This window comes from Mobula hypostoma, chromosome 15, assembly GCF_963921235.1.
Source record: "Mobula hypostoma chromosome 15, sMobHyp1.1, whole genome shotgun sequence".
Taxonomy (NCBI): domain Eukaryota; kingdom Metazoa; phylum Chordata; class Chondrichthyes; order Myliobatiformes; family Myliobatidae; genus Mobula; species Mobula hypostoma.
Window position 1 is genome coordinate 3,095,564 of NC_086111.1, and position 19,600 is coordinate 3,115,163.

General features: G+C 40.4%; 1 protein-coding gene across 5 annotated transcripts in view; it reads left to right on the forward strand.

Moving 5' to 3' along the window:
• The window catches only part of LOC134356647 (kelch domain-containing protein 8B-like), a 163,548-nt gene that overhangs the window by 121,822 nt on the left and 22,126 nt on the right, over positions 1 to 19,600 (forward strand). For 4 of the 5 annotated variants that reach the window (XM_063067622.1, XM_063067619.1, XM_063067620.1 and 1 more), the window contains one exon: positions 5,093 to 5,194. In XM_063067622.1, coding sequence (XP_062923692.1) covers positions 5,093 to 5,194 — 102 coding nt within the window. Of the gene's footprint in view, positions 1 to 5,092; positions 5,195 to 6,270; positions 6,774 to 19,600 lie in introns of those variants that run through there. The other variant, XM_063067623.1, reaches the window with a different exon arrangement.

The window sequence follows — 19,600 nt, forward strand, 5'->3', positions numbered from 1 at the left end:
CCCGACGCCGGCCCTCTAGGCCTGAGTCGATGTAGTAGTAGTAGTAGTATTGCACTTTATCTGTAGCTGTAACACTTTATTCTGCACTCTATTATTGTTTTCCCATGTACTTCCTCAATATACTGTTGTAATGAAGTGATATGTATGGAAGGTGTGTACACCAAGTTTTTCACTCTACCTCAGTACGTGTGACAATAATAAACTAACACTAATCGACCTAATCTTTTCTTATGTGTCACTCTAGTAATTCTCCCCTCCATGGCAAGAACATCCTTCCTTGGATAAAGAGATCAGAACTCCAGATAAGGTCTCACTGAAATCCTGTATATATCCTTTCTCGTGTACACAATAAAGCTGAATGTATTATTTACCTCAACAGGTGCCACTAGCAATGTTGGCATTCAGTTACTGATGTACAGGGACACAGGGGTCTTATCCTGCTTTCTTTTTCCCTAATCTATCACCATTCAAATAATATTGTGTCTTTGTTTCTTTCTCATCAAAGTGAAGAACCTCACATTTCTGCATGTTGAACTACATCCGCCATACATTTGCCTATTCACCCAATTTATCTAAATCACTTTGAAGCCTCTTTGCATCTCCTCACAGATCACACTATTGGCTTCTGATGTTTTTGATCCAAGGTTCTTTCGGAAGTCAAGAAAGAGGCACAAACCTGTTGCTTCATGATCATTTCATTAAGTGTGATTAGAATAAAGAGAATTGGAAACGTAGAGTTGCAGAAGTTTTGTAGCTAAGAACAATTACCAGAAATAAACTAAAGATGGCAGGGCAATGTGTTCTCCCCTTCTTATAACATAGACAAGAAACTTAACAATCAAATTTGTAGATATGAGTTAAACAATCGGATAGCCCCTATTCAAACAATGTGACACCAAGAAGCTTACGGAAAGAGATAGAACTGTAATCACTAGGGGACAGATTGAAGAATTGCCTATACATACTGTGACCACTAGGAAACATACTAATCAGTCACATGTATGTAGGTAGTTACATAAAATATTAGTAGGCATAAATTGTTAAATTGGAAAGAAAGTACCAATTATACCTTCCAATCGGGGTGGTATCACCCTCCCCAGGGAGGCGGTTGCATGTCCTAAGGGGGTATTAGGGTAAATAGAAGTCATTGGGAAGTGCTCAAGATTCTTGGGGGGGTTTGACTCGTGGCATGGAATGACTTCATGCAATTTAACAGTTGGTAAGTCAAATACACCCTCTTAACTTTCTCTACACATCTATAGAAAACAGGCCACACAATGATACAGTGCTGGCCGCAGCCTAACAGTGAAATAGAGCCAATCAGTGAACCTGCCAACCCCAAGGATTCCTCGTGAGGTGTTTGAAGTGAATTCTGCTTCATACGTGCAGTCAAGATCCATCTTAGGGGATTATGAGACCTTACGCGATTGGGCAATTGCACTAACTGGAATATTATAAAGGTAGCTTGCCGTACACCAGCTCTATCTTGACTAACATTCAGAATTCAGTCTGAATCCTTGTCAATGTAATTTTCTCTGTTGTGATCATTTTCATTTTCACCTTGCCGTTCCTTTGGGTGCTGCTACCATAGTCCCACCTGTGTCAGTTCACTAATGTCATCGACATCTGATAGGCATTCCCACTTCGTTTTGTTTTAATTTAGCCATGTTAGTGATGGATAAATACGTAAGGTGCAATCTCTATGATTCTGAAGGTGGTGAAGCCTTGAATTCTAATCCTACTAAGAAAGAGAAACTATAGAAAGTGTATCAATACAATGTTACATATTGACATATAGTTTTATTCCATTCCTGTCACATCAGCAATGCCCCGTGTCTTATTTGTAATTCTGTACTGTCTAATGAAGCCACAAAACCATCAAGATTGCAGGAACACTTCTGTAAAAGACACCCTGAAAAGGCTACTTACGGTATTACTCAGTTGTAGAAGGTGAAAGAAGCAGTTGAAAAGCATTGCACACTTGAGTCATTTGCCAAGAAAGCTAAAAATGACCTTGATAGTGGTTTCATTGCTTCTTATAACATTTCCAAAAGGTAGCAAAGTGTGGAAAATCTCCTACAACTGGTGAAGGATTAATAATGCCTGCTGTATCAGAAGTGCTCACCACTTTTCTCAGAATGCTGCTGCTTAAAATGTTTCTTTGATGTTTTTGACACTGTGGTTAAATGTTTACTCAAAGTTGACAAGAGTTTGGGAAATGAGATTGAACTTCTAAGTGGAGATGTGGCATATCCAGCAGATCTGTATCACAAAATGAACATTCTGAATATGAAACAACAGGGTGAGAATTTCAATTTAATCCAGGTAAAAAGTGCAGTATCCACTTTTATCAGAAAATTGAAAATATATAAGCGTAACATTGGGAAAAGAATGTTCTCACAGTTTCCCTACATGGAAAGTATGGCAATCTCTTTCATAAATGGTGATTTACAAGAGTACTGCTTACACCTGCAATCACTGAAGAAGGATTTTCAGAATCAATTCAAGGATTTGAACAATTTGGAAATTCCAGACTTGGTGATTAACCCATTTCTTTGCAAGGCAGCAGAGCAGGAAGAGAGCTTGCAAGAAGAAATTATCAAAATTCAGAATGATGAAGAAGTGAAAATGCTTTTCAAAAATGTCGGCTTTTGTGGTAGGTGGCTACACTGTCATACAAAGTTTCCTGGTCTTTGGAGAAGAGCCAAACTGCTCTTCATTGCCTTTCCATCCTCCTACCTTGTTGAAAGAGGCTTCAGTGCAGTGAATTACGTACTAACCAAAAAACAGAACCTGCTTGGGCATTGTTACACATTGGGACTTAAGGATTTTGTTGGCACAACTTGGACCAGTTATTTCAACTCTTGCTAAAAACCATCAAACTCAAGGATCACATTGATATCGAAGCTGCTGTACAGCACACAGGTACTATGTAAACTAGGTTTAAAGACAAAAATTTAAAGCAGAATTATATTTCTCATGTTAGCATATGGTAGGTATGTTTTTACAGTATGGGGGTACTGGAAAGTGTATTGTGCATAAGAGGGGCGTTGGCAAGTATGAAAGGGTGTAAGGGGGGCATAAAACTGAAAAAGGCTGGAAACCACTGAATTATACAGTCCATTCCAACAACACCTTCCCGCAGCTTTGGGTCATCTTTATATATGAAGATATTACATTTAGTTCCCTTAGCCAAAAAAATTGATATGTACCCATATTCTGAATAGCTAAGGACCAAGCACTGATCCTTGTGGTGCCTCACCTGTCACTGTCTTTCTCCAGAAAAGAAAGACTTGCTCAGTCCTTCTGTCTGTTTCCTATCAGTCAACTATTCCTTAATCCATGTCAACGTGCTGTGTATTACCCTCGCTCCCGTGTGCTTTGTGCATGATCCTCTGATATAAGACTTTATCAAAAGACATCTGAAAGTTCAAATACACCATACATTATTTATTTTACTAGTTACTAAACTCCATTAGATTTGCCAAGCATGACTTCCTTTCCATTAATCCACACTGGCTGTCCAATCCTGTTAATCCTCTGTTATTACATATTTTATAGGAGACTGTACGGTATTTCCCACTACTGATGTAAAAATATGAAGTCTCTTGTGTTTCTGATCTTCAATTGTTTTAATCTTTCTATTTCAAATATTGACGTTACATTTTCTATCCATGAAACTGTATAAATTACTTGCTAGTCTGAAGAAATTTGGAAGGTGACCACTGATGCATCATTATTTCTAGGACCACTTTCTTTATTACTATGGGCCATGGACTGTCAGCACTTTGGCCTCATTAATTTCCTCATCTCTATTTCCTTACTACTACTGATTTCTTTGAGACCCTCTCTTTTTCTAAATTATTGGTTCCCTTCATAACTGTGGAAGTATTTTTGTACACTTCTATGTGAAGACAGAACCAAACTGTGTGATTACTAGTTCTGCCATTTTTTTTCATCTTGGTTGTCATTTTCACCGATGTAGACAGCTGGGACCTTTATTTCTCTTAACTGAGCTTTACCTGTGAGCTTATTCCCCATTTTCCTTTCTTAATCTTCTTGTCCTTGTTGGCTGAATTGTAAACTTTGTCTAATCCTTGTTCTACATATTTTTCATTCAATTTTATATGCCTCGACTTTGTATATATTATCTCTAACTTCCTAACACTAGCCCTCTTTCCTGACTTATTTTTGTGCATGTATCCATTGCTGATCACCAACAGTCCATGTAGTAAAGATCTTCATTGTAACATGACCAACTCATGCCTTGGATTCTCATAGTTTTCTTTGTTCACGTTCATGGACCTATTTCTGTATCTTGTTTTACGGAGGTTGGCATCCAGCTTAATGATGCATTACCGCCACATGGACCTATTTCCTCATTTTAGTACTTCACTCTACATCCTACTGATGAAGTTTATCATGTTGTGATTACTCTTCTGTAAAAGACCCCAAAACAAAATTATTAATTATTCTTCACATGATATTCTCCATCCCTCCAATCTCTTTCCACCTTAATCAAATATACATAACACCAGTCCCAATAATTGCTGGTTTAGAACATTCTTATCTGGAGCAATGAATGTAAAATCCCATTGTTGACTGTCCTGATTACAAATGAAGAAGATAATGTTTGTTATTTTAGGAAATTTGATGTCCTTACTCACCATGAAAATGGAAGTTAATTTATTTCATTAAAAAGACCACACTATTAAAATTGAGAGCTTAAAATAGTTGACGTATTTAAAAAAAGGAAAACCTCAGGGCTTTGATCTGCTAGTCAGTTCAAGTTAGAGTTAGCCAAAATGAATGTTAATGTATCCCAATGGGGGAAAAAAATTAATGATTAACCTACATTTTCTCAGATTATATTAATAAGCAAATGAAATTGCAATGATGATTGCTTCAAAATTACTGTAGACAGAAATTGCAGTCATATATTCAATTCCTGGCAGACGAAAATAACATATTCACAAAATAATATTCATAGTAACATTTCAGTGACTGGGTATACGTACTGTGTATTCATCATCTTTCAGCTTCATTGGCGTTTGTTTCTTCTATTTAATAAAAGTTTACTTTTTATTTTTAGGAAACTGGTTGAAACCGTCCCGTTCCACAAGAATGAGAGAGAAACGTGCAGATTTTTCTGTGGGCCATGTTGGAGGAAGAATGGTTGCAGCTGGAGGTCTAGGTAATATCACTGAGAGGGATAGCCATCACTTTCTCACTAGTATGTGAAAGCATATTTGGTGAACTGTCACTGTAATTCACCCCTAAGTTAACATGCCTAAAGGGAAAGGGACGTAAAGAATTTGCAGGTGAAACAAATTCAGGAAAATAGAAATGAAAAACAAGATGTTTTAAATATAAAAATCCCAATACAAAAGAAGAAATATAAATGGCAATTGAATATGAATTGGGAAAACGATTGGTTGTATATCATATGATCATATACATTCAGTGGCCACTTTACCAGGTACACCTGCTTATTAATGTGGGGATGCAATCAGACAATTTGTGGCAGCAAGTCAATGCATAAAAGCATGCAGACATGGTCAAGTGGTTCAGTTGTTGTTCAGACCAAACATCAGAATGAGGAAGAAAGGTGATCTAAGTGACTTCGACGTTTGGTGCCAGACAGGATGATTTGAGTATCTCAGAAACAGCTGAGCTCCTTGGATTTTCACACAACAGTGTCTAGAGTTTACAGAGATTGATTTGAAAAACAATAAACATCCAGTGAGTGGTAGTCCTGTGGGTGAAAACGCCTTGTTAATGAGAGAGGTCAGAGGAAAATGTCCAGGCTGTTTCAAGCAGGCAGGAAGGTGACAGTAACTCAAATAACCACGCCTTGCAACAGTGGTGTGCAGAAGGTCATCTCTGAATGCACAACACATTGAACCTTGAAGTGGATGGGCTACAGCAGCAGGAGACCATGAACATACAGGAGGTACCCAATAAGGTGACCGCTGAATGTAAATGATGGGGATGCCCAGCAGTTCAGGATGTTTTTGGCAAGAGAAGCAGAATTAATGTATTGGGTCAATAATCAAATGTATCAACTCTCAAGGCTGTCACTGAAGAAAGAGTTGTGGTTGCAAAAGTATAAGTTTGGTAGCTGTAGTGTCCTCAGTGTACCCACATGATTCCAGCAGCCAACTGAGTACTGTAGTGCAACGTGCCTTCTTTGTACAATATGACAGTCCAGATGAGTTCAAAGTCTCAATGTGTAAATATCTTAAGTGCTTGTAATATGTTTGTGTTCAGTGCCTCAAAGCATTTGAAAAGATGCATTTCTGAAGATGATCTGTGTTTCAATGCATTTGTGAAAAGACAAGAAACAAAACAAAAGGCAATGAAGCTGTACAAGGTCAAAGAGGCAGAGAGAAATCCCTTCAGAGAGAAGAGATGAACATCTTCCAAGCTACCATTTCTGGAAGAGATATGGCAGTGAAGTAATAGAACACACAAATCATCAGGATGCATCTGTGGAGAAGGAAAACTTCGGGCTGACAACCTCTCACGCATCTCAATTAATATATTGAATACTGGAAGGGAAGGTCTCCTGGTCAGCAAGATTAAATCTGGAAAGTTGACAATCTCCCGCACATCTCAATTAATGTACTGAATACTGAGAGGAAATAAGTCCAGGTCATCAAGATTATATTTGGAAAGAGAGGCACTATAATGAGAAGAGGAGTTTAATTCTGATCCCTTTAGGATATTATGAATATTTGTTATTTTCTACTCAGATAGTACAGCAACAGCTAACAGGGAGATTATCCAGAGAGTGAAATGTAGCTCCAAAGGGATTTGGAGAATCTGAATATCTCTAATATCAAGCCCAGTATCAGTCTGCCAATGATTTGGAGCAAGACTTACAAGGGGGATGTAAGAAGCTTTTTTTAATGGAGAGAACAGTATGATACAAATCTCAGTGTCACAAGGTAGAGGAAATAGAATTATTCAAGGCTTTCAAAAGGGCATTAGTACAAGAGAGAATAATTGATAGGGTTATAGAGAAAAATAGTACAAACAAAATTTGTTTTTTAGTGTGCTCCTGCTATCAAGAAGAGAACTGGTGAAGTTCCATTGGCTCAGAGGCAAGAAAATGTAATTGGTGCTTCATTTTAAAGAAAGGGGGCAAAACACAATTAATAGTGCAATTGAACAAACAGTTAAGATAATAGAAACTCTTATAAGAAGGCTGAAAGAAAGCCTGTGCATGACACCACTATGATCATTCTCCAAATTGAAGATACCACCAGTGGTCAAAATTTTGCCTGGGAGAATACTTTGGTTCCATGAAAATTGTTAGCTTAGCCCATAAGTCAGAGGAGCAAATTAGACCATTCGGCCCATTGAGTCTGCTTTGCCGTTCCATCATGGCCAATTTATTATCCCTCTCAATCCCATTCTCCTGCCTTCTCCCCATAACCTTTGACACCCTGACTAATCAGGAGCCTATCAAACTCTGCTTTAAATATACTCTACGACTTTGCCTTCAGAGTCACCGTTGGCAATGAATTCCATAGGTTCACTATCCTTTGGCTAAAGAAATTGCTCCTCATGTCTGTTCTAATTGGACACTCCTCTGTTCTGAAGCTGTGCCCTCTGGTCCAAGACTCACCCGCTATGGGAAAAATCCTCTTCACATCCACTCTGTCGAGGTGTTTCAATATTCAATAGGTTTCAACGAGATCCCCCCCCATTCTTCTAAACTCCAGTGAGTACAGGCCCAGAGCCGTCAAAAGTTTCTCATATTTTAACCCTTTCATTCCTGGGCCCTCCTCCAACTCTCTCCAATGCTAGTACATCTTTTCTTACATAAGGGGGCCAAAGCTGCTGACAATACTCCAAGTGCGGTCTGACCAGAGCTTTATAAAGTCTCAACATTACATCCTTGCTCTTACATTCTAGTCCTCTCGAAATGAATGCTGACATTGCTTTGGCTTCTTAAACTCTGAATTACTGTTTTTTGAGTTTGTTCCCTGGATCTGGTAATGTTGGTATAAATCCTCTCCACCTCAAGGATGTCTGACTTGGGTATGCCCATACATACAAACAAGCATTTGGGAGATCAGCATAACAGCTTTGCCAGCTGCTGGCACCTTCTGCCTTGTGGAAAATCAGTTCACAGCCACGTCCCTGATTCACAAGCCCTGTCATAATCTGGAAATCATCTGAATTTACATAAGAAACAAGTGCAGGAGTAGGGAGAATTCAGTCCCTAGTACCTGTTCTATCATTCAGTCAGGTCCTGCTTGACCTTCAGCATCATTTTCTTGTACCAATCACATAAATCCCTTAACATCCAAAAACCTACATATTGCCCAGTTCTAATAGTCTCTGGACAGGTGCTTTTCTTGGCCATTTCCGAGAGGCATAAGAGTCAATCACATTGACTCATGTACACTCAGTGGCCACTTTATTAGGTACACCTGCACACCCGCTTGTTAATATAAAATCTAATCAGCCAATCATGTGGCAGCAGCTCAATGCATAAAAGCACGCAGACATAGTCAAGAGGTTGTTTAAGTTGTTGTTTAAGCCAAACAGCAAAATGGGGAAGAATTGGGACTTTGACCGTGGAATGATTTTGATGCCAGACAGGGTGTTTGAATACCATAAACACCCCTGATCTCCTGAGATTTTCATGCACAGCAGTCTCTAGAGTCACTTCTTCACTCAGAGGGGAGTGCAGTGTGAAACGAACTGTCAGAGGAAGTGGTGGATGTGGGTTTGATTGGAATGTCTAAGCAAAGTTTGGGTAAGTACATAATGGGAGGGGTAAGGAGGGCTGTGGTCCAGGTGTGGCTGAACGGGACTGGACAGAATAACAGTTCAGCATGGACTAGATGGACCAAAGACCTTTTTCAATGTTGCAGCACCCTGTGACTCAACAACTCATGCTTAGCAAGAAATACTGGTGTCAAAGTTTGCACCATCTTTCTTTGAATCTGCCATTAGTTTGCTTTAGCATTCTACTTTGCAATTCAGTTTGTCTCATCCTCAGTTAGAAATGTAAATAAAATGTTCTGACTGAGGAAAATAAGAATGCAGAAATTCACTTAGTCACTTTGGGGAGTTGGTTTGAATTGTACTCAGGTCAAACCTTTGAGAAAACATAGTCATTCACCCATTGCGCAATGAGCAAAAGATCCCTTCTTTATCCATGAAAGCTTAGTTTAGTTATGTTCGATATGTGCTGGCATGTCTGTCATCTCTTGAACTGACATCTAACAGATCCCAGTGAGGCTCAGCACTGAGAGCAGCCTTATTTCTTCAGATGGTCTCTTGGCAATGCCACACGTCCCAGCACAAGTTCCCATAACCTTTGCTAAAGAAAGGGTCAGGAACTCTATTGATGATAAACACACAGCACCATTTGTACTGTTGCTGGTGATTCATAATAACAAAAATGTTTGTAATAGTTCTTTCTGAAAGTACAAGGTCTGCATTCTTCTCTTTGTTCAGGTTTCAGCAAACATCAGGTAGAAGAATTGGGGGATTAGTGGTTTGGGGGTGGCCCAATCTAATCCCTTTGTGATTATGGTCCATGTTCCTTTCTCAGGGGTCATTAGGTTTTCAGGGCAGTGTAGTGTTATAAACACAAAAGATTCTGCAGATGCTGAAAATGCAGTCTAATACACAAAATGCTGGAGGAATTCAGCTGCAGAGCCCGAGGAAGGTCTCAATCCAAAGTGTCAACTGTTACCTCCTCTCTAGGCATCTGCCTGACCTGCTGAGTTCCTCCAGAACTTTGTGTATTGCCCAGTGTCGTACGTAGACTTCACTGAAAAGCTTTGCATGGAAGGGATATCCATGCATTTTGACACTGAATAACTTATAGGAAAGGCTGTAAATTGATCAACTCGTTATTGGTAATTATTTTATCGTCACATGTAATGTTATGTGTACATTGGAAAGCTTTTTTTGCATGCTAGCTATACAAATCATTCCATACATACTGTAGGTACATCAATGGAGTAAAAAGAAAAAACAGAATGTGCAATGTCGTGTCATCAAACTCTTTCTGCTCCCTCTTCAGAGAGTATCCAGTGCAAGTAGGCAAATAAAGTGCAAGGGCCACAGCGAGGTAGAGCTCATCTGTTGGTCTGTGACAGGTCTGATAACAGTCAGATAGAAATTGTCCTTGAGCCAAAAGTGAGCACTTAATGATCTATAGCCTAACTACGGTCCCCTACTGCTAATAGCTCTGAAAGTTTCTTGCATCTCAATGCTGCTAATGGGTGGAAAGCCAGAGAACAGATGGAATGACAAAGCTTTATTATCTAACCTTCTCCCTCTCCTTGGCTGCTGGGGAAGAGGGACACAGTTGCTGGAAACTATATGCGGCCATTTTGGGAGATAAATATTTGTAAGATGTACCTGTTATAGTTTTCTTTGTTTTCCACTTTGGCACAAGACTACATTTTCAATTTCAAATTTGGAAAGTGTAGTTCTAGAAACACAGAAGTTTAAGAGCACTGCACCAATGGCTTTTTCTATTTTAAACTCTTTTACACATGTCTTTGTTGCTTCCAGTTAATTAACAGTGCAGCAATTTTTTTATTCAGAAATAGCAATTTGTTATTGCAAGTTCAAGCTCGTCTTATTTTAATGATGCATTCAAAATTGCTCAGAGCTTTGCATATCCACTGAAGCATTTTTGCCCATTTTATGACACAGAAGAGAAACATATGCACAAAAACAGACAAATTTCAGAATTATATGCACGTTGAGGACGGAAAGGTTTGATTTGTGGCCTTTGTGAAGTTGCTGAGCTCACAAGAAATGGCTACCAGATGACATTGCTGCTAAAATGAGATGGGTTGAGCGAGCTAGGGCTTTTCTCTTTGGAGTGAAGGAGGATCGGATGCTAAGAGGCATAGACGGGTGCCAGCAGGAGATTTTTTCTTAGGGCGGAAAGAGAGGGCATAATTTGGAGGCAATTCGAGGAAGTATTGGGTGAATTTGAGAACTTTTTTTTGATAAGAACGGGTGTGTGGAATACGCTACCAGGGTCAGTGGCTGAGGCAGATACACTAGGGACATTGAAAAACCCTTAGATAGTCACATGGTTTAAAGAAAAATGGAAGGCTGTGTAGGGGAAAAGGGTTAGATAGATCTCAGAGTAGGTTAAAAAGTCAGTATAACATTGTGAGCCGAGGGGCCAGTTCAGTGCTATACTGTTCTATGTTCTAAATCAGGCTCCATTTTTGAAACAATATACCCATCTCCATTAACCCTACTTAGTTTGTTATCAACATCAGAGATTCATTTCTTGTCAAATATAAAGCGAAATATTGTGGATATTAGAAACATGCAATAAAATCAGTTGTTGTTGGAAAGGATTAGCTGTTCAGGCAACATTCATTGGAAGAGAATCCCATTTATAGAAATATCAGTGACCAGGAATGTCAACTCTATTTGAAAACTCTGTCAACATTCAGTGAATGGTATTTATCTTAAGTGATGTTGATTCAGGGGAAATGGATGTATCAAATAAAGAAATTCTCATGCCATTGACATAGAACAGATGCAAACCTAGTTTTTTAAAACTTTCTTTCATAAACAAATATATTTTAAAAAAATCTAGGAAGGAGTCAGGTCCATGCCAGTGGGGTGAGAATTCACCAATCCATTCCTGAATGTCATTGTCCATTGTTTATCATCCCTCCTGAAATGAAATTGTAGAAGTCAACCATAGAGTTGATCCTGGAGATATATATATAAATCAGGACGTGAATGAACTTAATTGATTTTTTAAAAATAATGTTCCAGTAAGTTTCCCAGCTGCCATAGTGGGACTTAAACTCCTGAAACTGAATCAATATCCGGGCCTTTGGATGCTAGTCTGGTCATATCCATTATTATACCACATCTGAGTTTATATTATCCTTTTAAATTTTATGCTTTCGGTCACACATGTCCTTATTTTCTAGTCTGCTAGTCTCAACATGAATCTGTGTTTTTTATTTATTGTATTTTATTTAGAGATAGTACTCAGAGTAGGCACTTCTGACCCTTTAAGCCATATTGCCCCAGCAACCCCAATTAACCCTAACCCAATCATGAGATAATTTACAATGACTAATTCACCTAAATCTTTGGAAGGTGAGATAAAACCAGAGCAACCAGGAAAAACCCTGCATCCCAAAGGGACGACAGACAGAGACTCGTTACAGAGGACGTCAGAATTGAACTCTGCACTGTGACATGCTGAGCTGTAATAGCATCACACTAACCGTTATGCTACTGTGGCGCGCAGTATTTTTCTTGTATAAGCAATGGTCATCATTTCTGTTTTGAAAGGTTTGCTTTGATGCAGGACATTTCATGGCTTCAGATTAGCTAAAGCACTTTGCAGCCCTTGGAGAGCACTTCATGTTGTCATGTAACAACATCAGTTTGCATAGAGCAGCTTCCTGCCAACACCAGTATGACAATATTCAGACCATCAATGAGATTGACTGGGAGATAATTATCATGAGCATTTGAGATCATTTCCTTTCTCTTCTCCATTTTAGTGTCAAACCAATAGATTACTTTATGATTGAGAGGGTAGGTACTGACTTGGTTTAAACCCCTGTGCAGGGAGGAAGTATCTCAGACAGTGCACCATGCTTTCACTACTGCTCTGAAATATCTGCATTGATTTTATGCTCAAGTCAATGAAGTAGAACTTGAATCCATGATTTTAGGGTTCCAAGAATGATAGTTTTGATTCAGAGCTGATTCTAAAACATTGGTTTATTTTGGAAAACTCTAGTTTTGTGCAACACACAAAAAATTCTGGAGGAACACAGCAGGTCAGACAGCATCTATGGAAATGAATAAACAACCAATGTTTTGGGCTGAGACCCTTCATCAGTACTGGGAAGGAAGGGGAAGATGCCAGAATAAAAAGGTGGGTGGGGGGGGGGGAATGGAGGCCTCCCTAGAAGGTGATGGTTGAAGCTTGATGGATGGGAAAGGCAAAGGGATGAAGAGGAAAGAATCTGATCAGAGAGACGAGTGGACCTTAGGAGAGAGGGAGAAGGAGGGACCCAGTGGAATGTTGTCCTCCTTCCCCCCCCCCCACCTTTTTATTTAGGCATCTTTCCCTTTCTTTTCTAGAAGAATGGTCTCGGCCCCAAATGTTGACTCTTTACTTCCCTTCATAGATGCTACCTGACCTGCTGAGTTCCTCCACCATTTTGTGTGTGCTGCTCTGGATTTCCAGCATCTGCAAAATCTCTTGTGCCTAGGTTTGTCCCTTGACAGCTAAACAGCTACTTTTCATGTATCACACTTGTACCAGTTACATTAACCATGATTGCCTTCAAATTGAATACGAGATACTGAAATCATTTCCATGTCCAGACACTGCCGCTAATTTTTAATCTTGTAGCATTTGTCTGATTCATTAATAATCCAAAGGCAATAGGTTTTGGAGGCTCAGCATGTAATTATATCTGAAAAGAAATGAATCTCCTGATTGGAGGGAGAGGATTGGGGAATAAAATATTTTTTTTAAATCGGGAACTGTGACCACTTTGGCCACCAGTGGGTTGTGAGCAGTACTTGTGTTCCATTCTCAAGGGAGACGAAAGTTCAATGTATTATTTAAAGTCATTGGAATTTACTCACTTGTGTACAGTTGCATTCGGCATAGAGATTGTTTTGAAAAAAAATGTTGCAAATGTAGATTATATTTCCTAATATATAGAAAGAGAAGCATTGCATTTGTTTTTTCGGGGTGCAGACCGCCTAATTAGAATTGGATGTAGATCTATTACTGTATATAGCATTCTCATTTATTTACGTGTTAACAAATAAGCACACTATATAATCTATCAAAATCAAATTCTGAATCTAATATTTTTCTCTCTATTATTACTGTTTAATTTAATAAGCAGACTTATTTTTCTCCCTATGCTAATGAAGTGGTAAAAACTTGAACTTGATATATTCCATTCCTTTACTAAAGCATTGATATGTTCCTTATTAATATTATGGAAGAGTTGCATGTTTTAAAATGATCCTTCTCCATGGAATTGTGAGCTTTTAATTTCAACTTTACCATCATGTTTTGTCCAAAAAAGGTTATATTTGCCAAGTTGCACAATAAATGTACAATTCTTTTTCACATGTTGTCACTTCCAGTGCATTTCACCCTATAGCAGAGAATATGCCATTCACCGTTTAAAGAAATCCAGAATAATTTCACAAATGTGTGCAACAAATAATCATTGGTTGCAAGACACCTTCCAAAGGTTCTCTGGTGCTAATATTTCCTGAAGCAATTACATGAAGGTATGAAATTTTGCAACGAGTGTTCCATATTCAGGTTCATTTATTCCTTTTTTAACTTAGTATTTGATCATGTTTTATTTAAAAAAATAAGAAAAATACAAGACATTTATGTTAATTCTAATCACCAAAGTGTCACTTTTCCAACAGCTAATTAAGCACTTGCTCTTATAATCACATTCCCTCGAATATTCCCCTGCTTGCTGAAGTCTTCTGCTGCAATACGCTTTTGAATCAGAATAAAATCAGCAGTCCAGTAATCATTTTGTTTTAGTTATTGTCTAATTCCCTTCTCTGTCAAAGGAAAGTACTCTCCCCAGTAATTTCTTCAGTTATCAGAGAGAAAAAAAATCCCTTACTCTCAAGCCCTGACCAGAAGTATCAACGAGGAAATTCTTTCAACCCAGCTTAATTACTTCAGAGAAACTCCAGGAGAGAAATTTATCGTTCACACTGATGAATAACTGTCTGTGCATTACAATGGAACTTAATTTCAGAAGGGATAGAATCAGGTTTATTATCACCAGCATGTGATGTGAGATTTTTTAACTTAGCAGGGGCAGTTCAATGCATTACATAATATAGAAGAGAAAAAAAATAAATCAATCAATCAATTACTGTATACATATATTGAATAGATTTTTTAAAAAGTGGAAAAACAGAAATACTGTATATTAAAAAAAGCAAGGTAGTGTCCAAGGGTTTAATGTTTATTTAGGAATCGGATGGCAAAGGGGAAGAAGCTGTTCCTGAATCACTGAGTGTGTGCCTTCAGGCTTCTGTATCTCCTACCTGATGGTAACAGTGAGAAAAGGACATGCCCTGGGTGCTGGAGGTCCTTAATAATGGACACTGCCTTTCTGAGACACCACTCCCTAAAGATGTCCTGGGTACTTTGTAGACTAGTACCCAAGATGGAACTGACTAGATTTAAAACCTTCTGCAGCTTCCTTTGGTCCTGTGCAGTAGCTTCCCCCACCCTCCATACCAGACAGTGATGTAGCCTGTCAGAATGCTCTCTACAACTATAGAAGTTTTTGAGTGTATTTATTGACATGACAAATCTCTTCAAACTCCTAATGAAGTATAGCCGCTGTCTTGCCTTCTTTATACTTTATTCTTTGCCTTCTGTTGTTATTAATGATTATGATATAGTTGGGATCACAGAGACATGGCTCCAGGGTGACCAGGGATGGGAGCTCAACGTTCAGGGATATTCAATATTCAGGAGGGATAGACATGAAGGAAGGGGAGGTGGGGTGGCGTTGCTGGTTAAAGAAGAGATTAACGCAATAGAAAGGAAGGACATAAGCCGGGAAGATGTGGAATCGATATGGGTAGAGCTGCATAACACTAAGGGGCAGAAGACGCTGGTGGGAGTTATGTACAGGCCACCTAACAGTAGTAGTGAGGTCGGAGATGGTATTAAACAGGAAATTAGAAATGTGTGCAATAAAGGAACAGCAGTTATAATGGGTGACTTCAATCTACATGTAGACTGGGTGAACCAAATTGGTAAAGGTGCTGAGGAAGAGGATTTCTTGGAATGTATGCGGGATGGTTTTTTGAACCAACATGTCGAGGAACCAACTAGAGAGCAGGCTATTCTGGACTGGGTTTTGAGCAATGAGGAAGGGTTAATTAGCGATCTTGTCGTGAGAGGCCCCTTGGGTGAGAGTGACCATAATATGGTGGAATTCTTCATTAAGATGGAGAGTGACATAGTTAATTCAGAAACAAAGGTTCTGAACTTAAAGAGGGGTAACTTTGAAGGTATGAGACGTGAATTAGCTAAGATAGACTGGCAAATGACACTTAAAGGATTGACGGTGGATATACAATGGCAAGCATTTAAAGGTTGCATGGATGAACTACAACAATTGTTCATCCCAGTTTGGCAAAAGAATAAATCAAGGAAGGTAGTGCACCCGTGGCTGACAAGAGAAATTAGGGATAGTATCAATTCCAAAGAAGAAGCATACAAATTAGCCAGAGAAAGTGGCTCACCTGAGGACTGGGAGAAATTCAGAGTTCAGCAGAGGAGGACAAAGGGCTTAATTAGGAAGGGGAAAAAAGATTATGAGAGAAAACGGGTAGGGAACATAAAAACGGACTGTAAAAGCTTTTATAGATATGTAAAAAGGAAAAGACTGGTAAAGACAAATGTAGGTCCCCTGCAGACAGAAACAGGTGAATTGATTATGGGGAGCAAGGACATGGCAGACCAATTGAATAATTACTTTGGTTCTGTCTTCACTAAGGAGGACATAAATAATCTTCCAGAAATAGTAAGGGACAGAGGGTCCAGTGAGATGGAGGAACTGAGTGAAATACATGTTAGTAGGGAAGTGGTGTTAGGTAAATTGAAGGGATTGAAGGCAGATAAATCCCCAGGGCCAGAAGGTCTGCATCCTAGAGTGCTTAAGGAAGTAGCCCAAGAAATAGTGGATGCATTAGTGATAATTTTTCAAAACTCGTTAGATTCTGGACTAGTTCCTGAGGATTGGAGGGTGGCTAATGTAACCCCACTTTTTAAAAAAGGAGGGAGAGAGAAACCGGGGAATTATAGACCGGTTAGCCTAACGTCGGTGGTGGGGAAACTGCTGGAGTCAGTTATCAAGGATGTGATAACAACACATTTGGAAAACGGCGAAATGATCGGACAAAGTCAGCATGGATTTGTGAAAGGAAAATCATGTCTGACGAATCTCATAGAATTTTTTGAGGATGTAACTAGTAGAGTGGATAGGGGAGAACCAGTGGATGTGGTATATTTGGATTTTCAAAAGGCTTTTGACAAGGTCCCACACAGGAGATTAGTGTGCAAACTTAAAGCACACGGTATTGGGGGTAAGGTATTGGTGTGGGTGGAGAATTCGTTAGCAGACAGGAAGCAAAGAGTGGGAATAAACGGGACTTTTTCAGAATGGCAGGCGGTGACTAGTGGGGTACCGCAAGGCTCAGTGCTGGGACTCCAGTTGTTTACAATATATATTAATGATTTGGATGAGGGAATTAAATGCAGCATCTCCAAGTTTGCGGATGACACGAAGCTGGGTGGCAGTGTTAGCAGTGAGGAGGATGCTAAGAGGATGCAGGGTGACTTGGATAGGTTGGGTGAGTGGGCAAATTCATGGCAGATGCAATTTAATGTGGATAAATGTGAAGTTATCTACTTTGGTGGCAAAAATAGGAAAACAGATTATTATCTGAATGCAAACAACAGGAATTCTGCAGATGCTGGAAATTCAAGCAACATACATCAAAGTTGCTGGTGAACGCAGCAGGCCAAGCAGCATCTATAGGAAGAGGCGCAGTCGACGTTTCAGGCCGAGACCCTTTGTCAGGACTAACTGAAGGAAGAGTGAGTAAGGGATTTGAAAGCTGGAGGGGGAGGGGGAGATGCAAAATGATAGGAGAAGACAGGAGGGGGAGGGATAGAGCCGAGAGCTGGACAGGTGATAGGCAAAAGGGGATACGAGAGGATCATGGGACAGGAGGTCCGGGAAGAAAGACGGGGGGGGGTGACCCAGAGGATGGGCAAGAGGTATATTCAGAGGGACAGAGGGAGAAAATGGAGAGTGAGAGAAAGAATATGTGCATAAAAATGAGTAAGAGCTGGGGTACGAGGGGGAGGTGGGGCCTAGCGGAAGTTAGAGAAGTCAATGTTCATGCCATCAGGTTGGAGGCTACCCAGACGGAATATAAGGTGTTGTTCCTCCAACCTGAGTGTGGCTTCATCTTTACAGTAGAGGAGGCCGTGGATAGACATGTCAGAATGGGAACGGGACGCGGAATCAAAATGTGTGGCCACTGGGAGATCCTGCCCTCTCTGGCGGACAGAGCGTAGATGTTCAGCAAAGCGGTCTCCCAGTCTGCGTCGGGTCTCACCAATATATAAAAGGCCACATCGGGAGCACCGGACGCAGTATATCACCCCAGTCGACTCACAGGTGAAGTGATGCCTCACCTGGAAGGACTGTTTGGGGCCCTGAATGGTGGTAAGGGAGGAAGTGTAAGGGCATGTGTAGCACTTGTTCCGCTTACGCGGATAAGTGCCAGGAGGGAGATCAGTAGGGAGGGATGGGGGGGACGAATGGACAAGGGAGTTGTGTAGGGAGCGATCCCTGCGGAATGCAGAGAGAGGGGGGGAGGGAAAGATGTGCTTAGTGGTGGGATCCCGTTGGAGGTGGCGGAAGTTACGGAGAATAATATGTTGGACCCGGAGGCTGGTGGGGTGGTAGGTGAGGACCAGGGGAACCCTATTCCTAGTGGGGTGGTGGGAGGATGGAGTGAGAGCAGATGTACGTGAAATGGGGGAGATGCGTTTAAGAGCAGAGTTGATAGTGGAGGAAGGGAAGCCCCTTTCTTTAAAAAATGAAGACATCTCCCTCGTCCTAGAATGAAAAGCCTCATCCTGAGAGCAGATGCGGCGGAGACGGAGGAATTGCGAGAAGGGGATGGCATTTTTGCAAGAGACAGGGTGAGAAGAGGAATAGTCCAGATAGCTGTGAGAGTCAGTAGGCTTATAGTAGACATCAGTGGATAAGCTGTCTCCAGAGACAGAGACCGAAAGATCTAGAAAGGGGAGGGAGGTGTCGGAAATGGACCAGGTAAACTTGAGGGCAGGGTGAAAGTTGGAGGCAAAGTTAATAAAGTCAACGAGTTCTGCATGCGTGCAGGAAGCAGCGCCAATGCAGTCGTCGATGTAGCGAAGGAAAAGTGGGGGACAGATACCAGAATAGGCACGGAACATAGATTGTTCCACAAACCCAACAAAAAGGCAGGCATAGCTAGGACCCATACGGGTGCCCATAGCTACACCTTTAGTTTGGAGGAAATGGGAGGAGCAAAAGGAGAAATTATTAAGAGTAAGGACTAATTCCGCTAGACGGAGCAGAGTGGTGGTAGAGGGGAACTGATTAGTTCTGGAATCCAAAAAGAAGCGTAGAGCTTTGAGACCTTCCTGATGGGGGATGGAAGTATTGGATGTGCAGTCCTTATATACTTCCATCCCCCATCAGGAAGGTCTCAAAGCTCTACGCTTCTTTTTGGATTCCAGAACTAATCAGTTCCCCTCTACCACCACTCTGCTCCGTCTAGCGGAATTAGTCCTTACTCTTAATAATTTCTCCTTTTGCTCCTCCCATTTCCTCCAAACTAAAGGTGTAGCTATGGGCACCCGTATGGGTCCTAGCTATGCCTGCCTTTTTGTTGGGTTTGTGGAACAATCTATGTTCCGTGCCTATTCTGGTATCTGTCCCCCACTTTTCCTTCGCTACATCGACGACTGCATTGG